Raw genomic sequence first — 26,200 nt, forward strand, 5'->3', positions numbered from 1 at the left:
TCCTTTAATAAAATTTTTAAGGTCTATCTTTAAAGGCATGCTTTGTGATGCAGATTGAAGAGACCAGTTTTCTGTCTGTACAAAGAAGACAGACTTGCCTTCTCATCATTCTGTGACCAAGCATTTTCACTGGTAAACATAGGTGAGTGCTCCCTTACAAGTTATGGTCTCCCAGAACAGCACAGACGCCTGGACTTTGGATGATACTTCATACAACTGAACACAGTCGACCTCCATTTCTGGCAAATAACCCACTCACTCTGCTGTCATCAAGGTTGCACGTGGTCATGCACAGAGCAGCGATTGATTTCAGTTGCCCAATGACCATTTCCCCTGCTGAAGTCAAACAAGGCAGAGTGTTTACTTTGTGTTTCAACTTTCATGCTATAACAAATGTCATTTTCTAGTCTACTAAGTGCCACACATTTTGCATTTTTGTTGGTGATTTCATGTTTAAAATGGTCCTGAGTGCACAAATGCTGTGGCATGCCTTACAGAGATGCAAATGTGTTAGATAAGCTTTGTTCAAGCAGCAGTTAGGGTGCCAGAGGCTGTGGGTTCAATGCTAATGAAGCTATCAACAATATATATTCAATAAGATGTCTTTAAACAGAAGCACACAAAAAACAAGGTTATGTACTGACCATATGACAAAACTGATGTGACCAGAGGACTGCGGGAACTTAATTAATCCTACATTTTCCTGGGAGTGAGGGTCAGAATTTGCTACTTCAGTGTTCCCAGCGACTTCATAGATTGTAACTACTACAGGTAATGAGAATGGGCTGTACCTCCTACAAGGAACATGGATTAGAGGTATATGTAGGACTAATTCTTCTAGGTAATGGATTAGAACCTGGGGAGGAAGAGCCTTCCAGAATATAATCTATACTTGATACTGGTTGCTCAGTTGAGTGATTATCTTTCTTCTTGAGAAATGTGATCTGATTTTACTTAGTTTAAAATAAATGCTTGAGAAAATAAATATTTGCATTAGCCTGAAGTACTTAAAAGTTTTGCCTTTTTTTTTTACTGTGAAATAGGCAAAGGTCTTCTTTGAAACAATGGACATGTGCCCTGCAATATGGGGTCTTTTCATTTGAACCTTATGCTACATGGACCAGGGGAGCACATGAAAACCAACAACACTCCCCCATCTCCGAAAGCTGCTTCTCTTTATGCCTGAGTAAGAACAGGAAAAGCAGAATTGGGAGCCACACTGACTTTTCACAGTGCTTTTGTCCAGCTGACACCTTCTAATCAGCAGCCCTGTGCCGGATAGGCCTGTAGGTCTATGCAGGGCAGTGGAGGAGCACACCCGTGCATCACCATGGTGTTATGCCATTTCATCTTTATCTGCTTATCTATGTATTCACACAACACCCCTGACCTCCTCCTCCACCTCCGTGACACAAATTGCTGGGTGACTTAGTCAAGTGTGAGAATGAACATAAACAGGGAAATATGAACTCGGCTGCTGTCAAAGCCCAGGAGCAGGCAGTAACAAAAGCAGGCAGAATGTGCTCCCGGCAGACCAATTTGCTCTCTGAGTGCTAGTCCCAGGGAGGCAATAACTGTTCCAGAGTCCCTTAATGGCCCTAATGGTAGCCCCAACTCATCTTTCTCTCCTCCTAGAGAATCCATGTTTGAAACATTTCTAAACGCTCCTGACCCTTCATTAGAGTCCATGAAAATAAATTCTTTACTTGATTTCTAGATCTGCAGGAGGCCATTGTCATGTAATTTATCCTATTATTGATATGACCTGCAATGCAAATTAAGACTTAACATATCCAGATGTAAAGCCATCTTACATACATATTTTTCATAATAATAAATGGCATTAATTTTGAACATGAGTCAAAAGGACATACTAAAAGTTCCGATGGTATCTCTTTTTGTCTGTGGCCATAACAAATCAGACTGGACTTCTGAGATCATTCTATTGACCTTGGGCTCCTTCCAGCACTGAGCTTGGCACTCCTAGCATGAGCAGGTAGGTGTTCATGAGACTGGATCCACTTTCCTTCCACCAGACCTATCAGTCAGAGATGCAAAATCTACAGGTACAGATTATATTGAAAGCAAAGGAACCTGTCACATATTTACCATGATCTTTACTTACGTTTGTAGTCTTACCCTAGAGTTGATATATCTATGTACATAAATCAGTCCCAAGGAATTTAATGCAATGAATGAACATAATTATTCCTATTGGGAGCAATTAACTCCTAATTTATCTATTAACCAAAAATTCCTTTCCCTTTTTCATTCTTTCTAATGGGATCCTATGGGCCAAGTGATTTCAGAATGTGCACTCATATAATTTCTGCTGACAGCAGAAGTAAAATTTATAATTACATGACAAACAGAATCACTGCTGGACTCACACATGATTGGGACATGAAAGTATGATGTTCTCCCTATAAAATGGGGATGAACGCTCCTAAGGGTTGCGATGAAGGGACCTTGAGAGAAGTGAATGCGCTGTGTACAATATCACATGCTGACACATTTAGCAACAATGATAACAACACATCTAAAACTTACAGAGTGTTAGTGAATACCGTGCACACAGCACTCCTTTATTCATTCCAGCAATGCTATTGGGTCAATATCATTATTTTCTTAATTTTACAAAAGAGGACATTGAGGTTCAGGAGGCAAACGGTACATTCTGATAGCAGTGATCCCAGTACTTTGTCAATACTGGCTCAAAGGTCAGAAATCTCATGTGATGTTATGTGTACAACTATTTTTTCTTAATCATTTTTTGTACTTTGTTTATAAATTATTCTTTCATGTCCACGAAGGTTAGTACCAGGGGGATCCCTCAAAAAACAGAGTTCTCTCTGGAGGTTGGGCCCCTTGTAGCACAGGCTTCCCGCACTAGGTGAGTGTTCTAGGAATCCATTTATATCAGTGTACCAGCAGGTGGTATTGTGAGAGGCTGCAATCAGCTTCAGTGAATTTTTCTGAAAACTCTTTCAATGCATTTGCCCATGTCATGATGGGTGATTTACAAGCACACCTGCCCACACTGCACTGAATGTTCAGCAGTTTTTGATAAAAAATAATTTGACTCCCATGCCCCACCATTCCTATTCAACTGATTTCACTCCAAGTGAAATCTTTTTGTTTCTCGGATAAAAAAAGTCTTCAAAGGGAAACAATGTGCAGGAGGTGAAACAAAAAATGACAGACGCACTAAAAGGCATCAAAATTGATGAGTTCAAAAACTGTTCTGAGCAGTGGAAAAAATGTCTCGATAGGTATATTTCATCAAATATACTTTGGAGAATACTTTGAAGCTGACTGAAGTTTAAACATGGAAGGATAAATACACAATTTTTATAAGTAAATTCCAGTTTTGGGGAGTATCTCCCTTGCATCTAGAGCTCTGTCTTCAGAGATTAAGGTGTAATTTACACAGTAATTTGTATATACAACACTACATATAAATCAATGTTCCTTTGCAATATAAGACCATTCTGTTCATGAAGAGTTATGTAAAAAGTACTAAAATGAATTTTATAATAGCCTTAAATCTTTTCTTTTTTTCACAGAGAACAGCCTAACAGCCCACTCCCTCCTTTGCAAACAGAAAACTTAACCTGATATTGTCTGTAGGTCAATAGTCCATGCCCTGAGAAACAAAGCAAGACCAGTATAAGCATCTCAAGGCAATTACTCTCCTTATCAGCAGTCTAAAGGCAGGCAAAGCAATCTCAGCCTCTTTTGCCAGTGATTGAGCTAGCAGTGAGGCATGTGGCCCAATGAGATGAGGCCTGGCCTATGACATGAAGTTATAGCAATAATAGAAACAAATCCTTACATAAACTTACTAAGAGTAAGTTAGCTTGGAAGCTTCCCCTAGATAAAGAAGAGACCTAGTCCTGGCTGGTATGGCTCAGTGGATTGAGCACTGGCCTGTAAACTGAAGGGTCACTGGTTCAATTCCCTGTCAGGGCACATGCCTGAGTAACCAAAAGGGCTCCCAGTAGGGGACGTGTGAGAGGCAACCAACTGGTATTTCTCTCACTCTTTTTCTCTTTCCCTTCCCCTCTCTATGAAAATAAATAGATAAAAATCTTTTTTAAAGAGAGAGAAACCTAAAAGAAGGTTTCTCTGTTGCTACCCCTTCCCTTCTGCTTAGGAAGTTGGAGTAAGGACAGATGTTTGGTGATATGGCAGCTATCTTGTGACGATGAAGAAAACGGTGCTAACTTAAAATAGAACCTGGATCATTGACAACTTATTAAACCACTGAACAACTACAGTGGCTTACAACCATACTCATTTTTATACAAGATAATTAAATGTTTTCTGTTTGATTACATTTGTTACTTGCAGTTGAAAACATCTCAACATAGTTCCTTGATTGGTAGGTATATTCTGCACAGCAAACTCGTGAATATTACCAAAAAAGGGCATAATCCATGAAGAGATGATCTGAAATTTATTGTGTTTTTATTCCAATGGTCAAACTAAAACCATCTTAATACCATTATTCAGTGTACTATTTTTTATTCTCTTAAAGCTACTAGTATTTTTCCCCTTTTAAGAATGATAGAAACTAACATGCTGATTGAAAAGAGTGATATGCATCTCCCCAAGCTTTCAGCTGGGACGTTACACTGAAGCAGCGATTTTCAGCTGGCGTCCAGCACACAGTGGTGTGTGCCGCAAAGATGTTTAGAACACGCCACACCGGACTGTTCAGTCAGGGCCCTGACCTCTTCTCCCTTAGATTGTCAAAGGAAAAATGACAACAGCCAACACACAACAACGATCCAGTGTGAATGAAACAAAATTACACCTACTTTTTGTCTGATTAGTAAAAAATATACTTTTTGGTGCCACAGAATTTTAGTAACTAGTTATGTGTGCCACGAGATGAAAAGAGATGAGAACTGCTGCATTAAAGAAACAATTGTCCCACTTACAATTTGGCAGAAGTATTTAACAACATAGGTAAATGTCCACTTTATATTTTCCCTTGCTTTTTTATTTTAAGTGTATTTTATTGATTATGCTATTACAGTTGTCCCAATTTCTTTCTCTCTTTTATCCCCTGCTCCACCCTGCAACCCCCCACCATCCAGCATTACCTCATCCCTTAGTTCATGGCCATGGGTCATACATTTAAGTTCTTTCGTTTCTCCATTTCCTATACTATTCTTAACCTCCCCCTGTCTATTTTGTACCTACCATTTATGCTTCTTCTTCCGTGTACCTTTTCCCCCATCCTCCCCCTCCCTGCTGATAACCCTCCATGTGATCTCTATTTCTGTGATTCTGTTCCTGTTCTAGTTGTTTGCTTAGTTTTTGTTTTTTAGCTTCAGTTGATGATAGTTGTATGTTGCCAAATCTATATTAAAAAGTCAGACTGTTATAAAGAAAAACACAGATGGATAGAGAGATAAGTTTTAAAAGATTTGCAACAAAATGCTAGTGTTTATTTCATTCAAGGTGACATTTATTTTCTTATTTTTGTTGACTTGTATCCTAAATTTTCTACAATGTTATTTAAAGTCACTTGCCTCAGTCCTACCCAGAAACTATAACTAATATAAGTTTATTCCTTCTAAAGATGTTTGTGATAGAACATGACTCTTTGCTTTATCAAAATGAATCATATGTTTTTACTTTAAATAGAATCTTAAAAAAATTAAAGATTGTAAGTGTATACCCATAATTCTAGGCCTCTAGGTGCATACAGTTGACAAAGCAAAACTAAACAATATACCCTGGCTGGTGTAGCTCAGTGGATTGAGTGCGGGCTGGGAACCAAAGTGTCCCAGGTTCGATTCCCAGCCAGGGTACATGCCTGGGTTGCAGGCCATAACCCCTAGCAACCACACATTGATGTTTCTCTCTCTCTCTCTCTCTCTCTATCTCCCTCCCTTCCCTCTCTAAAAATAAATAAATAAAATCTTAAAAATAACCAAAAACTAAACAATATATAAAAAAATTCAGAAAAGGTAGAAAAACATTAAATCTTTAAATGTAGCTGAACTCTTGAGAAAACAGGAGCATTCACATGAAAAGATAATTTAAGCTAACTACTGAAGACAACTATTGATGGTCTGTCCCAAGATCAATGAAAACACAATTTTTAGAATACGTGAGAAATGACTACATTCCAAATGTCCTACAGTTTAAATTTATTAATGTATATCGCGATATGATAAACTATAAACAAAAAACAAGGGTCTATATAGTCTTTCCACGCGGTAAAAATGATTCCTGAAGGGGCATCTAGGTGCAGCATTTTTGTTGTGTTCTGCAGTCTATTAGGAGGGAGGACAGGCAGAATTCATGTAGACTGTGTCCCACCAGCACCGCTGCGGGAAAAGGGGCCCCTGGAGGCCAAGCGCTCTGCGGGGAAGAGATGTTCTCCATAAAAAGTTCAGTCTGGTGAAGAACTTGTAGGTCCCGGGGGCTGCGCTTTATACTGCTCAGCCATGAAAAAATTCTCAACAACATGGCAGAGTCTTTTTTGTTTTGTTTCATACAGTTTTCTACTGTGAATTGTGAGGGTTATTTTGTCTACTTAATGCCAAGGCCAAACAGACAAACAAAAGCACCCCAAAGCGCTGGTTTGCCGGAATTACCCACATGAAGTAACCCTCGCATGAGAGCCCAGGCGGCGGCAGTCGCATGTTGGCTGTTCTTACTGTCGCAGTAGAACCGAAGATGCTAGAGCCCACATGTGCTCGATTTAAAAAGAGCAAGCCCAAGAGTTGGTAACAGTTTCTTTTTTTAATTGCCACAATATTTATATTAATACAGCAATTGAATTGTAGCCAATTTTCAAGAGAAATTAAAGGTAAATACTCTTTATAGTGTGTGTGTGAAATCTTGAATGTTTAGAAGCTTAATCGGATATTTATAATGTGAAAATTCTTGTTTCAATGTTATAAAAAGTCAAATACAATCATATAGCCCTCACTCCCTTCTGGAAGGAACTGTACCTGTATACTGACAGAGATTATGCTTACCTAGTTATAATTATGATATTAGATTGAGAGAAACATGTTGCTCTAGGATATGAAACTATCTATAGTTTCTTATGTTTTATTTTCAGGGTAGGTTTCAAAAATTTTTCTGAATTAATTTCTATAGTAGAAAAAAACTTCACTTAAAAAAAATACCTGGAAGGAGCTGTGTCTACCTTTACTTCTGATGTTCTAGAAGAAACATTAAATATGTAATATTTTCCTTAGTATTTAATATTTTCTTTTTTTGCTTCTCTAACTTATTGTTTCTTGCACCCAAGGAGAAAACTTACTTAAGGTATCTATGGCTTAAGAGCAGAACTTTTTCTAAATCTATAGGAAGGATAGAACCAAAAGATCGCCGCATGTACAGAATTTTAAAACCTGTGCCCATATGACTTGTAGCCACTCTCCTCCAACCTCCCTTTCTCTCTCCTGTGACTGCTGAGACATTAAGAAGAAAAGCAGAGCTTTGGAATGGCGAGCCTTCCTAGATACAGGTAACGTAAAAACAACAAAACAGTATCACAAAACAAAACGCTACTTTCACTTTGTCAATGGCAAACCCCGATCTCCCTCTCTTCTCTGAAGTGTTAGTGCAGAAGACCCATGAGTCCAAAGCAAAGCCCACAGCTGGCGAGCTCAGCTCTGCACAGCAGGCCTGTGAAAAATCCCTGTCACACTGTCCCCAACCAGGAAGTCCCAGGGAGGATTCCCTACCAGATCAGACACACCAGTTTCTCAGGACACACACAGCCTAGCCTCTGGACAAGACTGAGGCCCCTGTAACCTCCATTTTGGAGAAGAACAAAATCCGTCTAGCTCCTCCAACTCAGACACAACCTCCCAGGCATCTGCAATACTGTTACATACTAATGATGTATTCCAGGTACAAGTGCAGCATCTGTTACCAGGTGACACCAGGGCCCTGAGCCAATTACCTTATTCATTTTTTCTCTCTCTAGGGACAGGTATATGTTTAATCTTTCATCTCTATTCAATTAGATGACTCTTGTCCCTGGGGAACCTTTACCCTATTAGATACATTCCTGAATCCCTTTTATGTGCAGTCATAAAAGTTGTACATGTTAAAGTCAAATTAATGTCTTTTAAGACATTAAGTACTTAAGAATGCCCTTGAGAACTATGACCCTTTCCTACTCAAAATGATCAAACTGTATAATTTATTATTGGAAAAAGGGAAGGACATTTTCTGTGACATCAACACTTTGACTCATCTTTACCTTACTCTAAGAAAGCATATTAATTTGGAGTAAGAATTTGCAGTCCAAGACTGTCGCAAACAACCCTTCTGTGTACTGTATTGCTTATTTTAATGTTTATTTTTAAAATGCATTAGTTTTTTAAAAAGTATCTGTTACTCAATTCCAGAAAGAATACCATTGTAAAATGAAACTGATCTTTTATTATAAAGCAGGAAGTACATTATAGTTAATGTAAAAAAATAAGATAAGACCATAAGCTTAATCACATGACTCATACATACCCAGAATGTAAAATAAAAGACTACAGAAAACCAGAAGATCAAAAGGAGAAATAATACCATTTGTGTTACTACCTTTATACAACTACTTTTTACCATTTGGGTAATATTTTCTTCCTGATTTTCCTTTTTGTGCATGCAATCCCACTCTCCACTTACTCTAGGGAAGTCTTTAACTAAAAAGAATTAGTCATGCTAAAGCAGTATCTTTTCCTCTTAAAAATCAAATTAAATGAAGAGAATAAAACAAGTATTTTTATTAGTGTTTCAAGAAGACATTGGCCATTCTCCCCTGACTCACTTAAGGACAATATGGAGATGCACTGTATAGTAAATCACACACATTTGAAAGTGAATGAACACTAGACTCATAGATAGAGAACGGGATGATAGTGGTGTGGGGTGGTGTTAGGGGGTGGAGGGATTAAATAAAAAGGAAAAAGGACTCATGGACACAGACAACAGTGTGGTGTTTGCAGGGGTGGAGTCGGGGGAGGGTTGGAAGGTAAATGGTAATGGGAAAAACACAACAAAAACTTTTAATAAAAAAATGAAAATGAACGAACAGCTTAGGCATCCATGCCTATGTGCCTTCATCTATTCAACACCCATTGGAAAACAAACAAGGAAACAGAAAACCAAAAACATGTGCAACTGTACACCAAATTCTGTGAGAGGCAATGACTTTAAAGCTGGAAGAGGAAACCATAAAGAAAAGCAATGGATTTTGATGAGTGCAGAGAAGAATCCGGTTTTGAAGAGGTAGGCCTGGACGACGGGTGAATCAATAGGTAACACTAAAAAGGTATTTATGGAGTCAGATTTTGACTGGCCTTTCAAACCAATCCAGAGAATTTGGATTTTCCTGTAGACAATGGGAAACCATGGAAGGTTTTTACTACCTGAGTGACAAGATTAAATCAGTGACTAAGATAATGCCGAAAGCCCAGGAAGAGATGGAAGTAGGAAAGCAGGTGAGGAGAAAAACCAGTGATGCCAGCCTGAAGGAGGGCAGTGGGAACGAACAGACAGCAATGGCGATGGCAGCCAGACCACACAGGACGTGGCAGTGCACTAGAGGTGTGGAGGAGAAAGGGGCCACATGCACGAGGGGCCTCACAAACTCAGACTACAGTAACCATGTAGGATGGTCTGAACATAAAAATCCTAACTAAAAAGAGTCAGGGTGGGCAGTCACATTCTTGGCCTGCAGCTTCCTGGACAAAGGTCAATCTTTATCTTAAGTAAGCCTGTCTGTCCTCTTTTTGCAGCTTGACAACAGACCCTTGGAATGTCAGAGCAATCCCCCTTTTCTAGTCCCCTCAGGGCACAATCTCCCACAGCACATGGGCACAGAACCCCTCATCATTACCTTCTTTCATTTCTGTGTGCTGCATTAATTATTACCTATTCTGTACCCACCGATGTAAAATAAGTAGGTGTCTGTTTTACCCTTGATGTGATCGCAGAGATTTGCCTGCTTTGCTTTCTCCCACCTCCCTAATCTATCACCAATGGATTTCACATAACCAGTCTTTTTTTATTCCAGTGTGGCTTCTCATTACAGGCAAGCATAAGAACCACCTGGGAAGATTTTTTTACAGTACCTGGACCTGCTGATTCTGAATCTCTGAGATAAAGCCTGTGCATGTGCATTCATGGGAGAAACAAACTCTCCAGGTGAGTCTGGCCCAAATACCTGGCTAAGGATCCAAGACATAAAGCATGGCTCTCAAACTTTTTTACCTCAAAAGAACTCAGTAATTACAAAGAACTGGAGAATCAAGTACCACTCAAAGTGGTATAATCACAAAATATCAGGACTCACAAAATACAGGTTTCAAAAAAGTATTTCTTTCTGCAAATATGAATGTTGGAAGGATCACTGAAAACCAACTACAACTCAAGACAGCCCTAGCTACAGACATTTCCAGAATGTCATGTATAATAGGAACTTTGTAATGTTCCAAAGCACCATGTGGCAGACTTGTTGGCAGGATACTAAATTAAAACTTTCCTTCCCCACTGTTAAACAAACTCTCTCATTTTCATGTGTATGTGCCATATTTTAGTGAGTTTTAATAAATTTCTTAGCAATTTCCTAGTAGGTCATTTTTGTTCAGCCGAAAGTTGGGAGTCTTAATTTTTTTACTTTGCAGAGGTATCCCTGTGGATCAGTAGATGTTTGAGAAATGGCTTAAGCTAGAAAGCCTGGAGAGGATATACCATCGATTTTCAAATGCATACTAGCCAGTCACACAGAGGTGGAAATCAGGCTAAAATCAGAACTAGGCGTAATAAAGGACTAAGGGAAGGATACAACTTTCAAGTCAATCATGGAGAAGAGCCTTCAAACAACCAGAGCCACCCCCAAGTGGAGGGGACTAAAAGTGACTTCTAAAGGTTAAAGCCCTCAGGTTCTGACAATGAACAACCACGTCAACAATAAGGAGCTACCTTACCCAGGTAAGAAACTGGTCCTCATGGCAACACATTATATGCTATCATCTAAAACATGTCAAGAAAACATAGTTTAAGACACTTGATAGCTTACCCTTCTCTCTCCTTCTAGACCCAAAACAAAGAAAAAATGAATAATGATATAAGGCATAATACTAATCTTCATTTCCCCTCCCTTCTGATTAGACATTCTACATTTTCAATGCTGGGATGTTCTGAATTCAGAACGACCCAAAGCATTATGGATTAGTGCCAATGATTCTTTTAAACATATCAACGTGGAATGTGGAATGTTTTCGGAGCTACCAATTAAATAAAACCATGGATAAAAATGTTATGTGATTTATATAAAGTAGATAAATCTATCTCATAATCACGTCATAAAATGTTTATTGTAACTAGCCACTCCTTATCTTATTTAGTCTATCACTATTAAAAATTAATCTATTTCAACTTATGGTGAAAAATTTTAAATATGTGAGGCAGCACATAGTTTTTCAAACTTCTTTTTAACAGGATATAAGCAAAAAGCTTATAGAACACTCCTTAAAACCATCTATTTAAACCTAGAAAACTACATAACCAGTCATTTTTTTTCCCACTACAGCCTCACAATGTTCCTTGACCTAGTCTTAATATTGTCTTACTTTTATAGCCAGTACCAAGTGTTTCACACTCCTTTGTGGGGCCATTTTTCAAAAGAACATAAAGTTTCTGTCTTCACAAGAGTTCCAACTTCCAGACAAGAGAAAGCAAAAACAATTGTTCTGACAAGTGAATGCTTCTCAAATCTGACTGCAGCAAAATAAAAAGTTTGTTTCATTTCTCAGACCTTTGGGTCATTCTCCAAGTCAAAACTGCTGCTGTTAGCATCACAAATTCCAAGTACCCATTTACAAGACTAGATCTAAAAAGGGAGTAACCCATAGTTGACAAGGGCCTAGCAAGTGAAAGTCTCCTTATGATTAAGTACTAGTTAGTGCCAGGAAGCTAGCTATAAAACACCTTTAATCACATCCTGTCACAAAGAGGGGTGCAAGCTGCAAACTGCAATGCCAACCCCAGGCTTGGATGGGGAGCTGTTGGTTTGCAACCCCAGGAGTTCCCCCAGGTGATTTTCGAAACTGGTCCCCATATGCAGAGGACTAGGAAACCAAAGAAAGAGGCAGGCCATTCAGTTGGTCGGTGGCAGCTTTAATAATCAAGGGGACTTACATATGAGACTTGTCTTGCAAGAAGACTCGTGTTGCAAGAAGAGAAGATCTCTGCACCCACACACCAGAATCTCAAGAGCTTACATAGAGGCCTTACTGTGGTTCAGCCACGTGTCCAGTCCAGACATTATTAATAAAATTATGTAGGTTTCAGGTGTACAATTCTATAATACATCACCTGTGTATTGTATTGTGTGCTCACCAACATGTCTCCTTCCATCATATTTATCCCCCATTTACCCTCTTCTACCTGTTCCACCCCCTTTCCCTCTTGTGATCACCTTACTGTCACCTGTGTCTGTGATTTTTTTCTTTGCTTAATCCCTTGAACTTTTTTCACCCAGCTCGCCTCCCCTTTCCTCTCTGACAGCCATCAGTCTATTCTGTGTCTGAGTCTGTTTCTATTTGCTAGTTTGCTTAGTTTAGTAGATTCCACCCATAATAAAATCATGTGACCCAAGTAAATAGAGAAGTAACAACTGACAGCAAAGAAATACAAGGGATTGTAAGAAAATATGACAAACAACTGTACATCAACAAATTGGACACCCTGGACCGAATGGATAAATTCCTAGAAATGCTTACTCTTCCAAACTAAATCAAAGAATCTGAACAGACAGATTACAACAAGTGAAATGGAGGCAGTAATCAAAAAGCTCCCAACAAACAAAAGTCCTGGACCAGATGGTTTCACAGGTGAATTCTACAACATTCAAAGAACTTACACAGATCCTTCTTAAACTATTCAAAAAAATTCAAGGAGGGAAGACTCCCAAGCCCATTTTATGAGGCCAGCATTATCCTAATTCCAAAACCAGAAAAAGAAATTAAAGATAAAGAAAATTATAGGCCAATATTCCTGAAGAACATAGGAGCTAAAATCTTCAACATATATTAGCAAACCAGATCCAGCAATATATTAAACAGGTCATACACCATGATCAAATTGGATTTATTCAGGGATACAAGGTTGGTACAATATCTGCAGATCAATAAACATGATACACCACATAAAAAATAAAGGATAAAAACCACATGATCATATTAATAGGTGCAGAAAAGCATTTGATAAAACCCAGCACACATTTATAACAAAACTCTCAGCAAAGTGGGTTAGAGGAACATACCTCAACATAATGAAGGCCACATATGACAAACCCATTGCCAGCATCGTACTCAATGGGCAAAAACTAGTTCCTTTAAGATTAGGAACAAGAGAAGCATTGTCTGCTTTCATCGCTCTTATCCAACTGTAAGTCCTAGCCACAGCAATCAGACAAGAAGAAATAAAAGGAAAACAAGAGGTTAAACTCTCATTATTTCCAGATACATTATTCTGTATATAGAGAACCCTAAGGATTCCACCAAAAAACTACTAGAGCTGATAAATGAATTCAGTAAGGTAGCAGGATACGAAATTAACATCCAGAAATTAGCTGCATTTATACCCCAATAAGGACTGATTCTACTTTACACCGTTTGTTACTTGCAATTGAAGATAAAGCAGAGCTTCTGAAAACGTTTCCAAATGTTCTTGGTACAGCTGGCCCCCACACTTTTTATAAGCCACATTTATATAACAATGTTTTCTTTTGCCAGGCTCTTTCAAGGGAGATTATAGGTTTCTAGAAGTGGAGTTGATGTCATGCATTTTCTTTTTTTCCCCTCTCACTACCTATACCTTAGTAGTGGTTCCGAGGTGATGAGGCTCTTTATGTTGTATCCACAGCACAGATTGCATGGGGACTGGAAGTAACCTTGGGAATTTAATTTTTTCCTTTCCCTCTTGATCCCATAGTCTATGGTGCAGACAATAAAAGTGGAATAAAAATGTATGTGCTAGGCACTGTTCTAAGGGCTTAACACATAATAAATGGTTCAATACTCACAACCTGCTAAAGTAGATTCCATGGTCATCATCACCATCCCCAATATTATTATCATCAGGTCCCAATTTAGAGATGAGAAAAATGAAGCAGATGGGCACCAATGAACCTGTTAGTGAGAGGGTCACTCAGCTCTTAAGCGGTGGATCCAGGATTTGAATACAGATACTCCACTTCCAGAGTCCACGGGGTTAACTGTTATATTACAATACCACAGTGAACACTCACAACATTTGTGAACAGATGAAAAATCAAGGCAAAGAAGGGTCCAAAAGTTAGCAGGAAGTCAAAGAGATGAATACCTCCCTCACCACACTGAACAGGAGCCCTCTCTCTTTAGTTTTCTTTTTGAAAAAAAGTTTTATGTAAGCACAACACATACAAAAAGCTGCACAAATCAAGCAAACATCATGAAATAATACCACATGATCACACCTCCCACATGCAATACCACATGTAACTACCTCCCAGACCAAAGAAACTGAACATTACCAGCCTTCTATGAGCCTACCTGGTATCCTCACCAGCACTCTCTCCCTCCCCGAGAGTAACCATTACTTGACTTCTAATATCATTTATTAATGTTTAACTTCATACAAATAGAATCATGCAGTATATATTCTCTGTGTCTGGTTTCTTTTGCTCGATTTATGTGCATTTTTATTTAGTTATATATATATCTTGCCTAACTGCACGTAGTATATGCTTCACTTGTTATTTTAAAATGGATAAACTTAAATGACAGCCACAGACTGTCAGCAAGTTCATGAGCGCACTAGAGAGTGAAGACATGCATATGTATTTGAGAGGAGAAAAAGCCTTCCAGTAATGTATTGAAATTTCACTGAATCCATGGATCCTTTTGATTATCACAATGCAAAGTAGCTAACTTCTCAGTGACAAGTCCAGGTTCTGTCATTTTTTAAAAACTGTGTGTCTTTGGGTAAGTTGCTTCATCATCCAAATGTTGCTGGGAGGAGTTAGAGAAATGAAAAGGCATTCTGTAAACTGTAAAAAAGGCTACGCATATTTCAGGTGGTGTTCTGATGTTGAGGTTCATCTTGGCAGCCTCAGATGACGATTCTTTAATTGCTCAGGATGGAGTCAAGCTTCCATGGATGGAAGCTTCCTCACTCAGGTCAAGGAGGACCATATGTACATATATACTTGCCGGGGGGCGTGGGCAGAAAGGTAGGCAATGCTGGGCACTAAGATTAGACAGAGTAGTTGCAGATGTTCTTGAATCTTGCTGGATCCATCTAGGGTAGGTCCCTGCAGAAACTAGAATTTCCAGAGTTAGGAAATTGGGTTTCCAGAGTTACTCCTCTTTCTTCTCTAGTTGTCATAGAGACCAACCCCAGTCCTTTCATCCTCTCTGGTACCAGAACATTTCCCCAGCACAGGCAGAATGGAGAGGGCTTATCCCAAACGCCAGTGACAGTGCTGGGGGACAGGGGTGGTAATAAAAAGAAAAGCACGGAGGGTCTGGCATCCTCCATGGCAGCAGAAGAACCAGGCCAGGGGACAAAGGCGAAAGTCAGCCAAGTCGGCCTCAGTTTCAGCCCTTTCGGCTGCCAACAGGTGATGCAGGTGACATGGCTGGGCTGCAGCAGGACGCTGGGAGAGGGGACCAGCACTGTGGGCACCTCTAGACACCCAGGGAGAATTCTGGGACCCCGAGGCAGGGATCTCAGGAGCCCTCTTGCCTTCTCCTTCCCTTTCTCCCTGGGACCACTGACCTCCACAAACATAAAGAGGTAGGTACAGGTGTTTCTCTTGATTTAGATGGTGATGGATGGAAAATAGAATATTTCATAGACTAAACTAGTTGTTAGATCTGTTCCCAGCTATGGAGTTAGCATACTAGAGGCCACAGAAATCATTCTGGAGCAGAAGTTATTTGCAACTAGTAATCATGCTGGATAAAAGGCTAATATCCTTATAATGTCCTAAGAGTAAACAAATAGCTCATTAGGAAAGACCAGGCACAGATAATTCACAAGAACAAATGGAAAATGACTAAATTTCCTGAGTCTTACTAGAAATAGATATAAATTAAAGCAGTGGGATATCGTTTTTTACCTTATTAAAGTTTTTAAAAATGTGCTCATCTGCAATGCTAAGAAGGGCAAAAACTCTCCTTCCCTGATGGAGTATAAATTGGTTCATCTCTTCTAGACAGCAAACCTTGAAGAGTCATTCCCTGGATGCTACAGTTTGTACTTATATTTAAAAAGTTACCAGATAAGTGAAAAGATTAATATCCAAGGATGTTCAGAGGACTATTTCTAGTAGTAAAATACCAGAAACTTAACACACTCAACATTAAGGACTGGTTACCTAAATTAATTTAAGCCCAAACAATAAAATACTAAGTAGCCACTAACAATTATATTTATGGAGAGGTTTTAGTGACATGAAACAAGTTTATAAGGTAAAGAAGAAAAAAGAGAACCATAAAAACTTGATAGCATGTAAAATGAGCATCAAATGCCTAGTGCAGTCCACTCCTGGCCAGTCACAGGGAGCTCCCTGATGGGGACACTCACTGAGGTGAGGGATCAGGCCGAGAGGAAGGCGGCAAAATAACTGTGGCAGCCTCTGGACAAGAATTAGGGGCATTTTCTTTTAACCTTTCTATTTTTAAGGTTTTCATTTCTTTTTATTGTATTATTTATTTTATAGAATGAGAAAACTTAAAGCTAATAAACAAAACAATAAAAAAGTACTTTTTAATTCTTCACGTGTCAGCAGAAGCTGACATCTAAGAATAGGGACATCCCCAAACCACACCTGCTTTTCTCAGTCAACTGAGGTGGTTATTTACCAGTAGCTCCTAAAACCTGCAGGGAGGAAAGCCTGGCCCGCAGGTGGTGCCAGGTGGCAACAAACTCCCAGAGGCTAAGACCGAGTTTGGTGTGTGAAGCTAAACGAGGAAACAGACGAGGTATACTCTGTAAGAAGTGTTCCAAATCTGTGTGTCATGGTTTGCTTGAGATGATACTGGAAGTTGTTATGATAGAAGCATCCAAGGTGGCATGGCTTTCTCCATTTGTAACGGTGTTGAGAGATACTGAACGAAGAATACTCAGAAAATAATATTTCTTAATGAGTGGAATATTTATTTACACAGTTTCATGTGCATTACAAGGTTCATAGGTGTTTTTTGTAGTTATTCTAGCCTTGAGAGTTCAGGATCCACTCAGTGAAAAATTAGAAGACGAGAGACACTTGGGAGACACTTGCGACTGTAAGCAGGCAAGGTACTTCGCATGTTTGCAGCACTGCCGCGTTTTCAAGTGCGTTGTTTTATTGACTGAAAATTTATTCCTATTCAAATAAGGGAATGATCTAGGCCCAAATGAGCAAGACTGAAGTAAGGCCTGGGGCATATTTTTCTTCTTGTTATGTCCACATGCAAATTCCAGCTTGCTTAAGCACACTGTGCCTCATTTCCCATTGTGTAAAATTGAAAAAATAATACATCAAAGGATGGTTGGAAGGACTTAACAGTTACCATATGTAAAATATTTTAAAAGAATGCCTGCAATCAGTAAACAACAATGTAAGCATCAACTATTAGTATCATCACTCCAGAATAGAAATCCACCATATCAAGATCTTTGTCTGTTGAGCGCAGGCTGCGAACCAAAGTATCGCAGGTTTGATTCCCAGTCAAGGCACATGCCTGGGTTGCAGGTCATGGCCTCCAGCAACCGCACATTGATGTTTCTCTCTCCCTCTCTTTCTCCCTCCCTTCCCTCTCTAAAAATAGATTAATAAAAATCTTTTAAAAAACTGTAAAAAAAGATCTCTGTCAAAAACTCATGAAATTGAGAAGAAACTATAGATTTTGATTTTTTAAAAAGACTTTATTTATTTTATTTTTAGACAGAGGGGAAGGAAGGGAGAGAGGGAGAGAAAACATCAGTGTGTGGTTCCCTCTCATGTGACCACTACTGGGGACCTGACCTGCAAACCAGACATGGGTCCTGACTGGGAATTGAACCAATGACCCTTTGGTTAGCAGGCTGGGCACTCAATCCACTGAGCAACACCAGCCAGGCCAAGATTTTGATATTTAAAGTACCTTTTATTGAGCATCCTACCCTCTTATTGTAATGATAACCACTGATAGTCTAGCTTTTAAATGCTTAAGATGCCAATGCACTTCAATAAGTTTCACTCATTTGTTTTTCCATCAAGCCTCCTAAAACAAGATCAAGAAATGATCAGTTCAAAGCACTGAATTCCACTGAACTCACTTCACTGAAGAAGTCTACTAAACTAGTCAGAGTGAGCTTAGTATTTTAATATCACTTCTATGAATAGGAGGAGCTAAGCAAGTGGGCCTAAAACACAGAAAATGTTATTAATAATTGCGATAAATCAAAAGTACTAAATGATCAATTTTTGCAGCTTTCAAAGACATTAAAACTATATAATTCAGTTTTTTAAAGTTGACAAAAATGTCAATTAAATTAGGACATACTTTGCAGGAAATTTTAGAACAAGATACTCTTCTAATAATAGCAAGAAGTAGACAAGGAATGATCTTTAATGGGATATCTGTTATTTTTTTAAAGTCACTTTAACATATATTTATGTATATGTACATGTATGTGTGTACACATACATACATTTTTCTAGGTAAATAACTGTACTCTACTAATAAAGGTAAATGAAAAACATGGATTTCACTCATCTTTTCGGAGTCTTCAAAGAACGATCTTGTATACTGTCCATTAAGAGTTAACAAATAGTCAATTCTAAAGAATTCAGCCTTAGAACTCAAGGGGTCATTTAAAGAGAGAAAACTAGCCCCAAGGATAGGTGTTAATAAAATTAAGAGTTGAGATAGAATATCTGGAATTTATCTTTAAGAAATCAGAGTCATACTTATTCCACTTAAAATATGCAATATTTTATGCAATCATAAATCTGATTAAAAACATAGGGGTTCCCTTTCCCAAGATACATTGTATCAATGATAATTCTCCTTATAAAACTGCAAATACAAACTCTTCTACAAAAATTTTAGAAAACACTAAAATATGAAATTCTGAAGGAAATGGAATAAAAGCATTAGAAAGCCATGCATATCTATCGAACAAAATTGCTTTGCGTCAGCCTGTCTTATTTATCTTAGCAAACATAAGTCTCGATCTTTTTTCACGTGTGTGTGTGTGTGTGTGTGTGTGTGTGTTTGGCTGACAAGCTTAGAGTTAAATTTCAGAAAATTCAGAGTAGGTGACTAAATAAAATTTTCCTAAACTTACTCATCATTCCAGTACAGTATAGTAGGATAAAGAACCTCAAAACTAAAAACCATGAGGACTCAATGTAAAAATGAATCATGATAAATACATAATCTTGAACTTAGATGAATTACATGGACCTGCACTTTGGGGTGGTTTTTGCTCAATGGACTGAAAATTACAAATTTATTTTCTACTCTAGGACAATACGTTTTATAAATAAGATTAATCTCTCTGTAAAATAAATTACTGTGAGTTAAATATAATCATTAAGAATGCTGTTTTTTAAAAATTCTGAGTAGCCATGCCAACATTGCACATTTGTACCTGCCTGAATACACACACAATCAGAATATGGATAAGGAAAGATATCATGTCTTAACATTTCAATAAAGCCATGTTAGACTTTCATTCAGATTTCCTAAGAAGTATTATCTGTGGTATAGGTAACTATTCTAGGTAAACTTTTCATCTACTCTCCTAACAGAGATAAATAGGAAAGTAAATGGGAGCAGGTGGATTTGAAGCTAGGAACTAGAGAAGGTAAAGAGCTAAGGCAAATTTCGCAGAGTGTTGTCTGGTTCTTATTAATCAAGGGCAGCTTGGCTCACCTGTGTCCACACATAAAACATTAAGTGGGTCGTTGAAACAATTTTTAGATAACTCGTCTCAGAAAACACTTGGACCTAAAATATCCATCTCACTGAAACAAAGATGGATTCTGAATAGTACTACACCCCTTTATTTCACTTTGTTGGCTGAAGACTGGTTATAATGGAGATTTTATGCCCTCCCAAATATTTTGAAGTCTTCATACCCCTCACATTTCTTCCACTGTCTAACTTGAAAGATTCTGTTTGAAGGAAGTATGCAAAGTAACTCTTAGATCTGACATGAGTTGACTTTGGAGTTAAATTCCAATGTGACACTGACACCTAATATTAGCATTATCATCTCACATTAAAAGCAACAAGCAGGCTTCTCTACACCACAAAAGTTAACTCCCAATTTAACAAAGGCCTTATGTAAAAATTTTACCATCATGTACTATTTATAGCTAATACAAATAAGAGATGAATAATATAATTAAAGAATTTGCATTATACCTGGGAATCCTTAAAAAAACCCTGCATAAATATAAATCAATTATCTTTAAAGATACATGAAAGTTTTCAGATAAAAATTTCCAAACAAGATTTTATTCTTTTTTAGGATCATAAAATAGATCATATTTTTCTTTTGTATACATTTTCTCAGTCTTCTCATTCTTAATTTAGTTCATGTTAGGCCAGTATTCATTCCAGTGCTTTCTAAAGTTTATTGAATAACAGGTTAAGTTCCTTACACTTAGGACTTTAAAGTCTTAAAGCTAATATGAACTGCGATAAATAAGTGGCTAGCAACATAATAAGTACAATGTAGACACAGTACTTTCCTAGAGAGCTGACTACATTTGTTTTTGCTGTAGTGTCACTGATTAAATGAGACTCTGTGGCTTTTTCTGTTTCATGATCTCAGATTGCATTATTTTCCAGACATTTTTCTTATAAATGCATACAGCAGGCCACAGGAGGATTTTAGGGATCAATGCAAAGCAACTGGCATTACAGGAAAAACAGCCTGCAATTTAAAGTTTGATAAACATTATGATTATGTATTTTTGAGTAAGATATTATTAATACAGGCTTATAATGCTTTTGTATTTTACTACAGAAATTGTATATCATGTTACTTTCTAAACCTCAAATATAAAAACTTATAGGTATACGATTCTCTTAAATAGTGTTTCTTATAATTTTTTTCTTAGTAAAAACAAATTTGTGGGTAAAAGTTTCCTTACACAGAGTATTCAATTCTAAAAATTCCTACTATTTTATAGACCTCATTATACAGAGCACAAAAAATTAAAACCCTTAAAATATCACTGGAGGTGGGAGGGGAAAACAGTCAGAAAAAATATACAAAGCATTGCAAGGCTGGATGTAGAGGAAGCCAGAGGAGAGCTGGGGAGGATTTCAGGAGGTTCTAGGCAAGCCCTGTGATGACGTCACCTCGCATACATAATGTTGCAGCAGTCAGCACAGGCCTCCTGCTTTCCTATTGGTGAACACCCTGTCAGCCGACATCAGAAGATAATCATCATTGGCCAGACATTTACAACTGAACAAGAAGCATCCACTGCTGTGAGCACAGACCTGGCAGGCTGCTGAAAGGGAAGGCAGTGCCCAGCTGCCTTTCTCACTCAATGAATTTTGTCACCTTACCAATCACTAGGTGATTTTGCTCCTTGCTAGGAGCCTTTATAAATTAAGTCCACTATTAGTGAGAATAGCAGGTAAAGGCCAGATATCTCAGAAAAGAACAAAATGTCTCTTCAATGTTGTAAAATCACAACTCAAAAATGCTATTGAGCTAAACAAGCAGGCATTTTCTTCTACCTCATGTAATTAACTCTCATTTACCAGATAACATTACCCCAGATATTTTTAACTTGACATGAACTTTCAAGATGAGGCTCAGGATGACTATCCAAGGGAATATATCCTCTTGCATTTCAATTGCTCTTCTAATTTGTTACAGGTAAAAACTATTCGCTAAAAAAGCAAAAAGTCTATATATCCTGTGTCTAGAAATAATATGAATATAGGGTTAATCATTCACCAAAGTAGTAATAAATTTGACAAACTTGCCTCAGCTGGACTCTTTAGTGTTTATACAACACCACTCCAAAATAAGGGCTCTATTACATTAATATGTAATAAGGTAATGAATATGGATTATAGAACATGTTTAATAAGCTACTTTACTTAAGGTCCTCTTAAATAAGAGTAGGTACTAGACAGCATACTAACAAAACAGCATCCCTGGCAGGCCTCAAAAATTCTTCAAAAGACAGCATAGCTCATTTCTGAGATAAATTATAATTCTCTAAATTACCAAGTTTTGTTTGAGGCTATATCTAGAGGATTTTTAAAGGACAACTGCAGATGATTTCTCAAAAGACATGGCAGAAACTTCACAACATTGTGTTTTCCTCCAAAAGCTATTGCAAACCATTTTAAGTTAAGGAGTCTGGAAAAGTTAAGGCCCTGTGGTTTCCTAAGCTTCCCCTGCCCCCAAAAGGGTTTCTAAGACTTAGTTATGGAGCTCCCTTGTGCTGTTAACAAGGAAAACAGAAAGAAAATCTTCATTGTCTTATACACTTGGTTCAAGACTTTTTGCTGTTGGGGTTATGGGAGGGAGGTTTATAAAACTGGGCACACACACTCTGGAATATAAGAAAAAAGCAAGAAAATTAGGGTCAGGAAGACGTGCATGGAAGAGGTTAACAGTCAGCAGAGGTTTTGTTTTGTTTTGGTTTGGTTTGACTGCAATCCGCAAGCCAAGAACATAAAATCAACAAAAAGAGAAAAGGCAGGGAGGAGAAAATCCCTGTATGGGCCACTGACAGAGTATGCAAGTGCAGGGGAAGACCAAATATGCTAAGCTTCAGATGTTAACAGGTAGTGCCTGCAATAAAGAGGGGACCGATCATTTCATAACTCACTGGACAAGCATGTTCCCCAGCATCTGCCCATGTACAAAGCCTTTTTTGAGGTGCTCTGGGTAATCTAGAGTGGAATGAGACCAGATCTATACCCTAAAGAGCTGATGGTCTGGTAGGAGGCACAGACCTATCTGCACATATTCGTGTAGATGAATAAATATAAGCCAGGAAAGAGACTGCCAGAAGAAAAGTACAGATAAGGAGCTAGAGAAAACAACGGTCTGAGCCGAAAGGGAGAAGCTGAATTGGCGCATTTTTGCCAGTTTCAGTCCCATGAGGATTAGGCCCTGTCTGGCTCAGTGTGTGCTTGTTGAGTGAATGCAGAAAAGACGCCGGAAATGGTACCTGAAGGAGGCACAGAAAGTGACCCCAGAGAATGGCAAAAGTGAAAGAGAGGCAGTGTTGGCGGCGGCGCTGGTGGGAGAGGGCTGGCGGACAGTGAGTGGGGACAGCCGGCGCGAGGGGAAGCCGGCTCCAGAAGGGCAGGTTCGACCGGGGCGCAACAAGTCGGAGGCACGCCGACCTTAGAAAACGCAGAGCGCAAAGGGATAATGGGGGGCGGTGGGGGCAGATGGGCTCCAGTCGTGTGGCAGGAGATACAGCAAACAACTGCAGGCAAGATCCCAGCCCTCCGCGGCCGCGCGGGCCGCCGCCCCCAACCAGCCTTCCGCGCCACCCCCCACGCGGGAAGAGGAGGAAGTGCATCTGGATGGAGAAGGTCCCCGCGTGAGGGGCTCGGCTTTCCCCAGAGCCGAGGCCTTTCAAGTCTAGACTGTTAGGGGATCAAGCCTCGCGAGTACAGCCTCCTTGCACCACTACCCACCCCTGGCGCTCTCTGCCTCGGAGGCCCAGGATGGACCCCAGCCCCGCGCCCCAGCGCCCGCCTCACTTCCCAGCCATCCGAGTGGATCGCCAGCCCCTCCCGGCTTCCGGCTTTGGCCCCGCGGGGGCCTCCAGCGCCCCGCGCTCCCCGGCGCCGCAGACCGCCGGCCGGACTGCCGAGTGGGAGGAAGCGAGAGAGGTGGCCAAATCACCCGAGGCCAGTCGCTACTACTGGGGACCGGAGGAAAGGAAGTTGAACCCCCTCCGAGCTCCGGCCCGCGGAAGCCCTCCTAGAGCGTTAACCCGCCCTGGCCCCCAGCGCGCCAGCGTCTCCGGTTTCGCACAGCCCAGATGGGGGAGGGAAGGCAGGTCGTGAGGGCGCGGGGCACACGGTGGGCGGGGTCCCTCTGCGCCCGCGAGTCCCCTTGTTCCGAACTCCCCACCTCTTCCAACACCCGAGAAGCAGCAGGCCACTGCCCAGCTGCAAGTGCGTCGGGCTACCACCTTACTGATGGCCAGAGCCGGGGTTTAGGGGAGGGAGGGAATGTCCGCCACAGCAACTCAGCCTGCAAGGAAGAACCAGATGAACACACCCTAGCCCTACTCTGTTACATATTGCAAGGTGACACAGGATTGCCTCCCACACAGGGATTTTTTTAAAACCCGGTGGAGGGAACACAGTAGAGAAGTAAGATGCTTTCCCCGATTAGAAGTTTGTCTGGGGATGCGTCCCCAAGGACTCTGCGGACGCAGATTTTAATGTCTCAACTCCTCTCAGCAGCCTCCCAGGGAATTAGAACTGAGTGTATCCAAAAGGCGTTTCCGTAAAACAAACTTAATGGCGTGGCTCCACTAGCTTGGGTTCATTCATTTTTCTGTTTTCATTGTCCCCTCCCCCAACCCCCCCGCCTCTTTATGAAACCGGAAAGGATCCGCGTGGGCAAAGGGGTCCAGGAGAGCAGGAATCCGGCTGGGGAGCGCAGAGAGAGCAGAGAAGTGGAGACCCGCAAGCAGAAGGGAAGGACAAGAGGGATGGGGAGAGGGAGAAGACTAGAGAGCCGAGGTCAGCGGATGGGAGAGGGTTAAGCTGAGCCGCAGACCAGGTTCTCCTCCACAGCCTAGCACACACCGCTTGCGGGAGGCCCAGCAAGAAAACCCCACTGTAGATGAAAGCCAGGAGGCAGCACAGGTAGGGAACCTGCACTGTGGCATCTCTCCCTCCTTCCCTGCCACGCAAACACCTCTATGTACATACAAACATATATACAGTATATACGTCCCGTGTTATATAATCTGTGTTAAAGATGCAAGTGTAGCCGCGGTTCGCACAGGGGCATCCAAACCTACGCGCTTCATGGACGCCCTGCTCCCAGGGGCCGGCTCTCTGCGGCCCGCGATTCCCCGCTCCATTCACACCCAGGCGGGGAACAGACATTAAGGTGCACGGGGAAGACGCGCAGGGCTCCGAGACACCGATCCCGTGAAAGCATCACCTACCAGTTTTCCTGCATCCATTGGATGGCTTCATTCTCGTTGAACTGCTTTTCGAATTCATATTCTTGTAAAGTCAACACTGACATGTTCATTGGGGCTGATCTTCGGAGACGCTATGTGTTCTCTACACAAAATAAAATAATCTGTAAAGCACTAGGTTTCGAGTGATTGTTTCCCCCACCCGCCCCCCAGGTCTTCCCCTCGCCGCTGGGTCGCGGCGATCGGCCTCTCCCAGCCTCTCAGCTACATCCAGGGCTGAGCATTGCCTGCGCTCTGCTCGCAGCTCCTCGTCGTGGGGCTCTCCTCCTCCCGGCGTCCGCATCCACCGTAGGAGGAAATGAATGCCTTGCGGTCTTAGTGCCCGCACGTTTGTCCATCACCCTTTTTACTTGTCTACAGGGAAATCTCCTCCCCCTCGTGTGATCAGAAAAATTAACCCTTTGCCAGGGAGAGGGAGAGCGAGAGCGCGCGAGACCTCTCCAGCCTGGGGGCGTTTTGCCTACGCGAAGGTGACTAGGGGAGTGGAGAGAGGAGGAGAAGAGGGAGGAAGTGTTCTCGAGGTCAGCCACAGCCCCCTGTACCGACCTAGTGGGCCGCCTAGCCTGGTCTCTCAGCGTAGTTTCGGCGTGCGGGGCTCAGCCCTGAGGCATGCGTACCCGCGAGCTTGGCAAATAGGCGACAGGAAATAGTAAAACCTGCCAGCTGTCTTGTAAGAACTCCAGGCAAATTTGAACCGAGATTACACGTGAAGAAAACGCACTTCCCACCTCTTTGCCCTCGCGGTACCCTCCAGAGCTCTGAGTTTGACTCACTTAAACCTGGGGGCTGGGCGGTTGGCAGAACTCCTAAATGACTTGCCAGCTGGGGATGCTGAGGATAGGACGAGGGTGGTGGAAAATCGAGCGTGAACAGTGGCCTGAAGAGGGAGAAAAATTAGCTGGAGAGTTTTGGGGATGGGGAGGGGTAGAGTTAATGAACTGAGGCAAAGGGGGAAGGAAGTTAGCTGATAGGAAA

At 40.7% G+C, this 26,200-nt stretch overlaps 1 protein-coding gene across 2 annotated transcripts in view; it reads right to left on the reverse strand.

Annotated features, from left to right (window-relative positions):
* Positions 1-25,908, reverse strand: part of ELOVL6 (ELOVL fatty acid elongase 6) — a 130,659-nt gene extending 104,751 nt beyond the window's left edge. Inside the window, exons 1-2 of one of the 2 annotated variants that reach the window (XM_045820217.1) lie at positions 25,772-25,908; positions 25,190-25,310 (exon numbers count right to left, since the gene is read on the reverse strand). In XM_045820217.1, coding sequence (XP_045676173.1) covers positions 25,190-25,278 — 89 coding nt within the window. In that variant the 5' untranslated portion in view covers positions 25,279-25,310; positions 25,772-25,908. Of the gene's footprint in view, positions 1-25,189; positions 25,311-25,452; positions 25,565-25,771 lie in introns of those variants that run through there. The other variant, XM_045820216.1, reaches the window with a different exon arrangement.
* Between the last annotated feature and the right edge of the window lie 292 nt (positions 25,909-26,200).

Source organism: Phyllostomus hastatus, unplaced genomic scaffold (assembly GCF_019186645.2).
Source record: "Phyllostomus hastatus isolate PE091 unplaced genomic scaffold, TTU_PhHast_1.1 phas_scaffold_39, whole genome shotgun sequence".
Taxonomy (NCBI): Eukaryota; Metazoa; Chordata; class Mammalia; order Chiroptera; family Phyllostomidae; genus Phyllostomus; species Phyllostomus hastatus.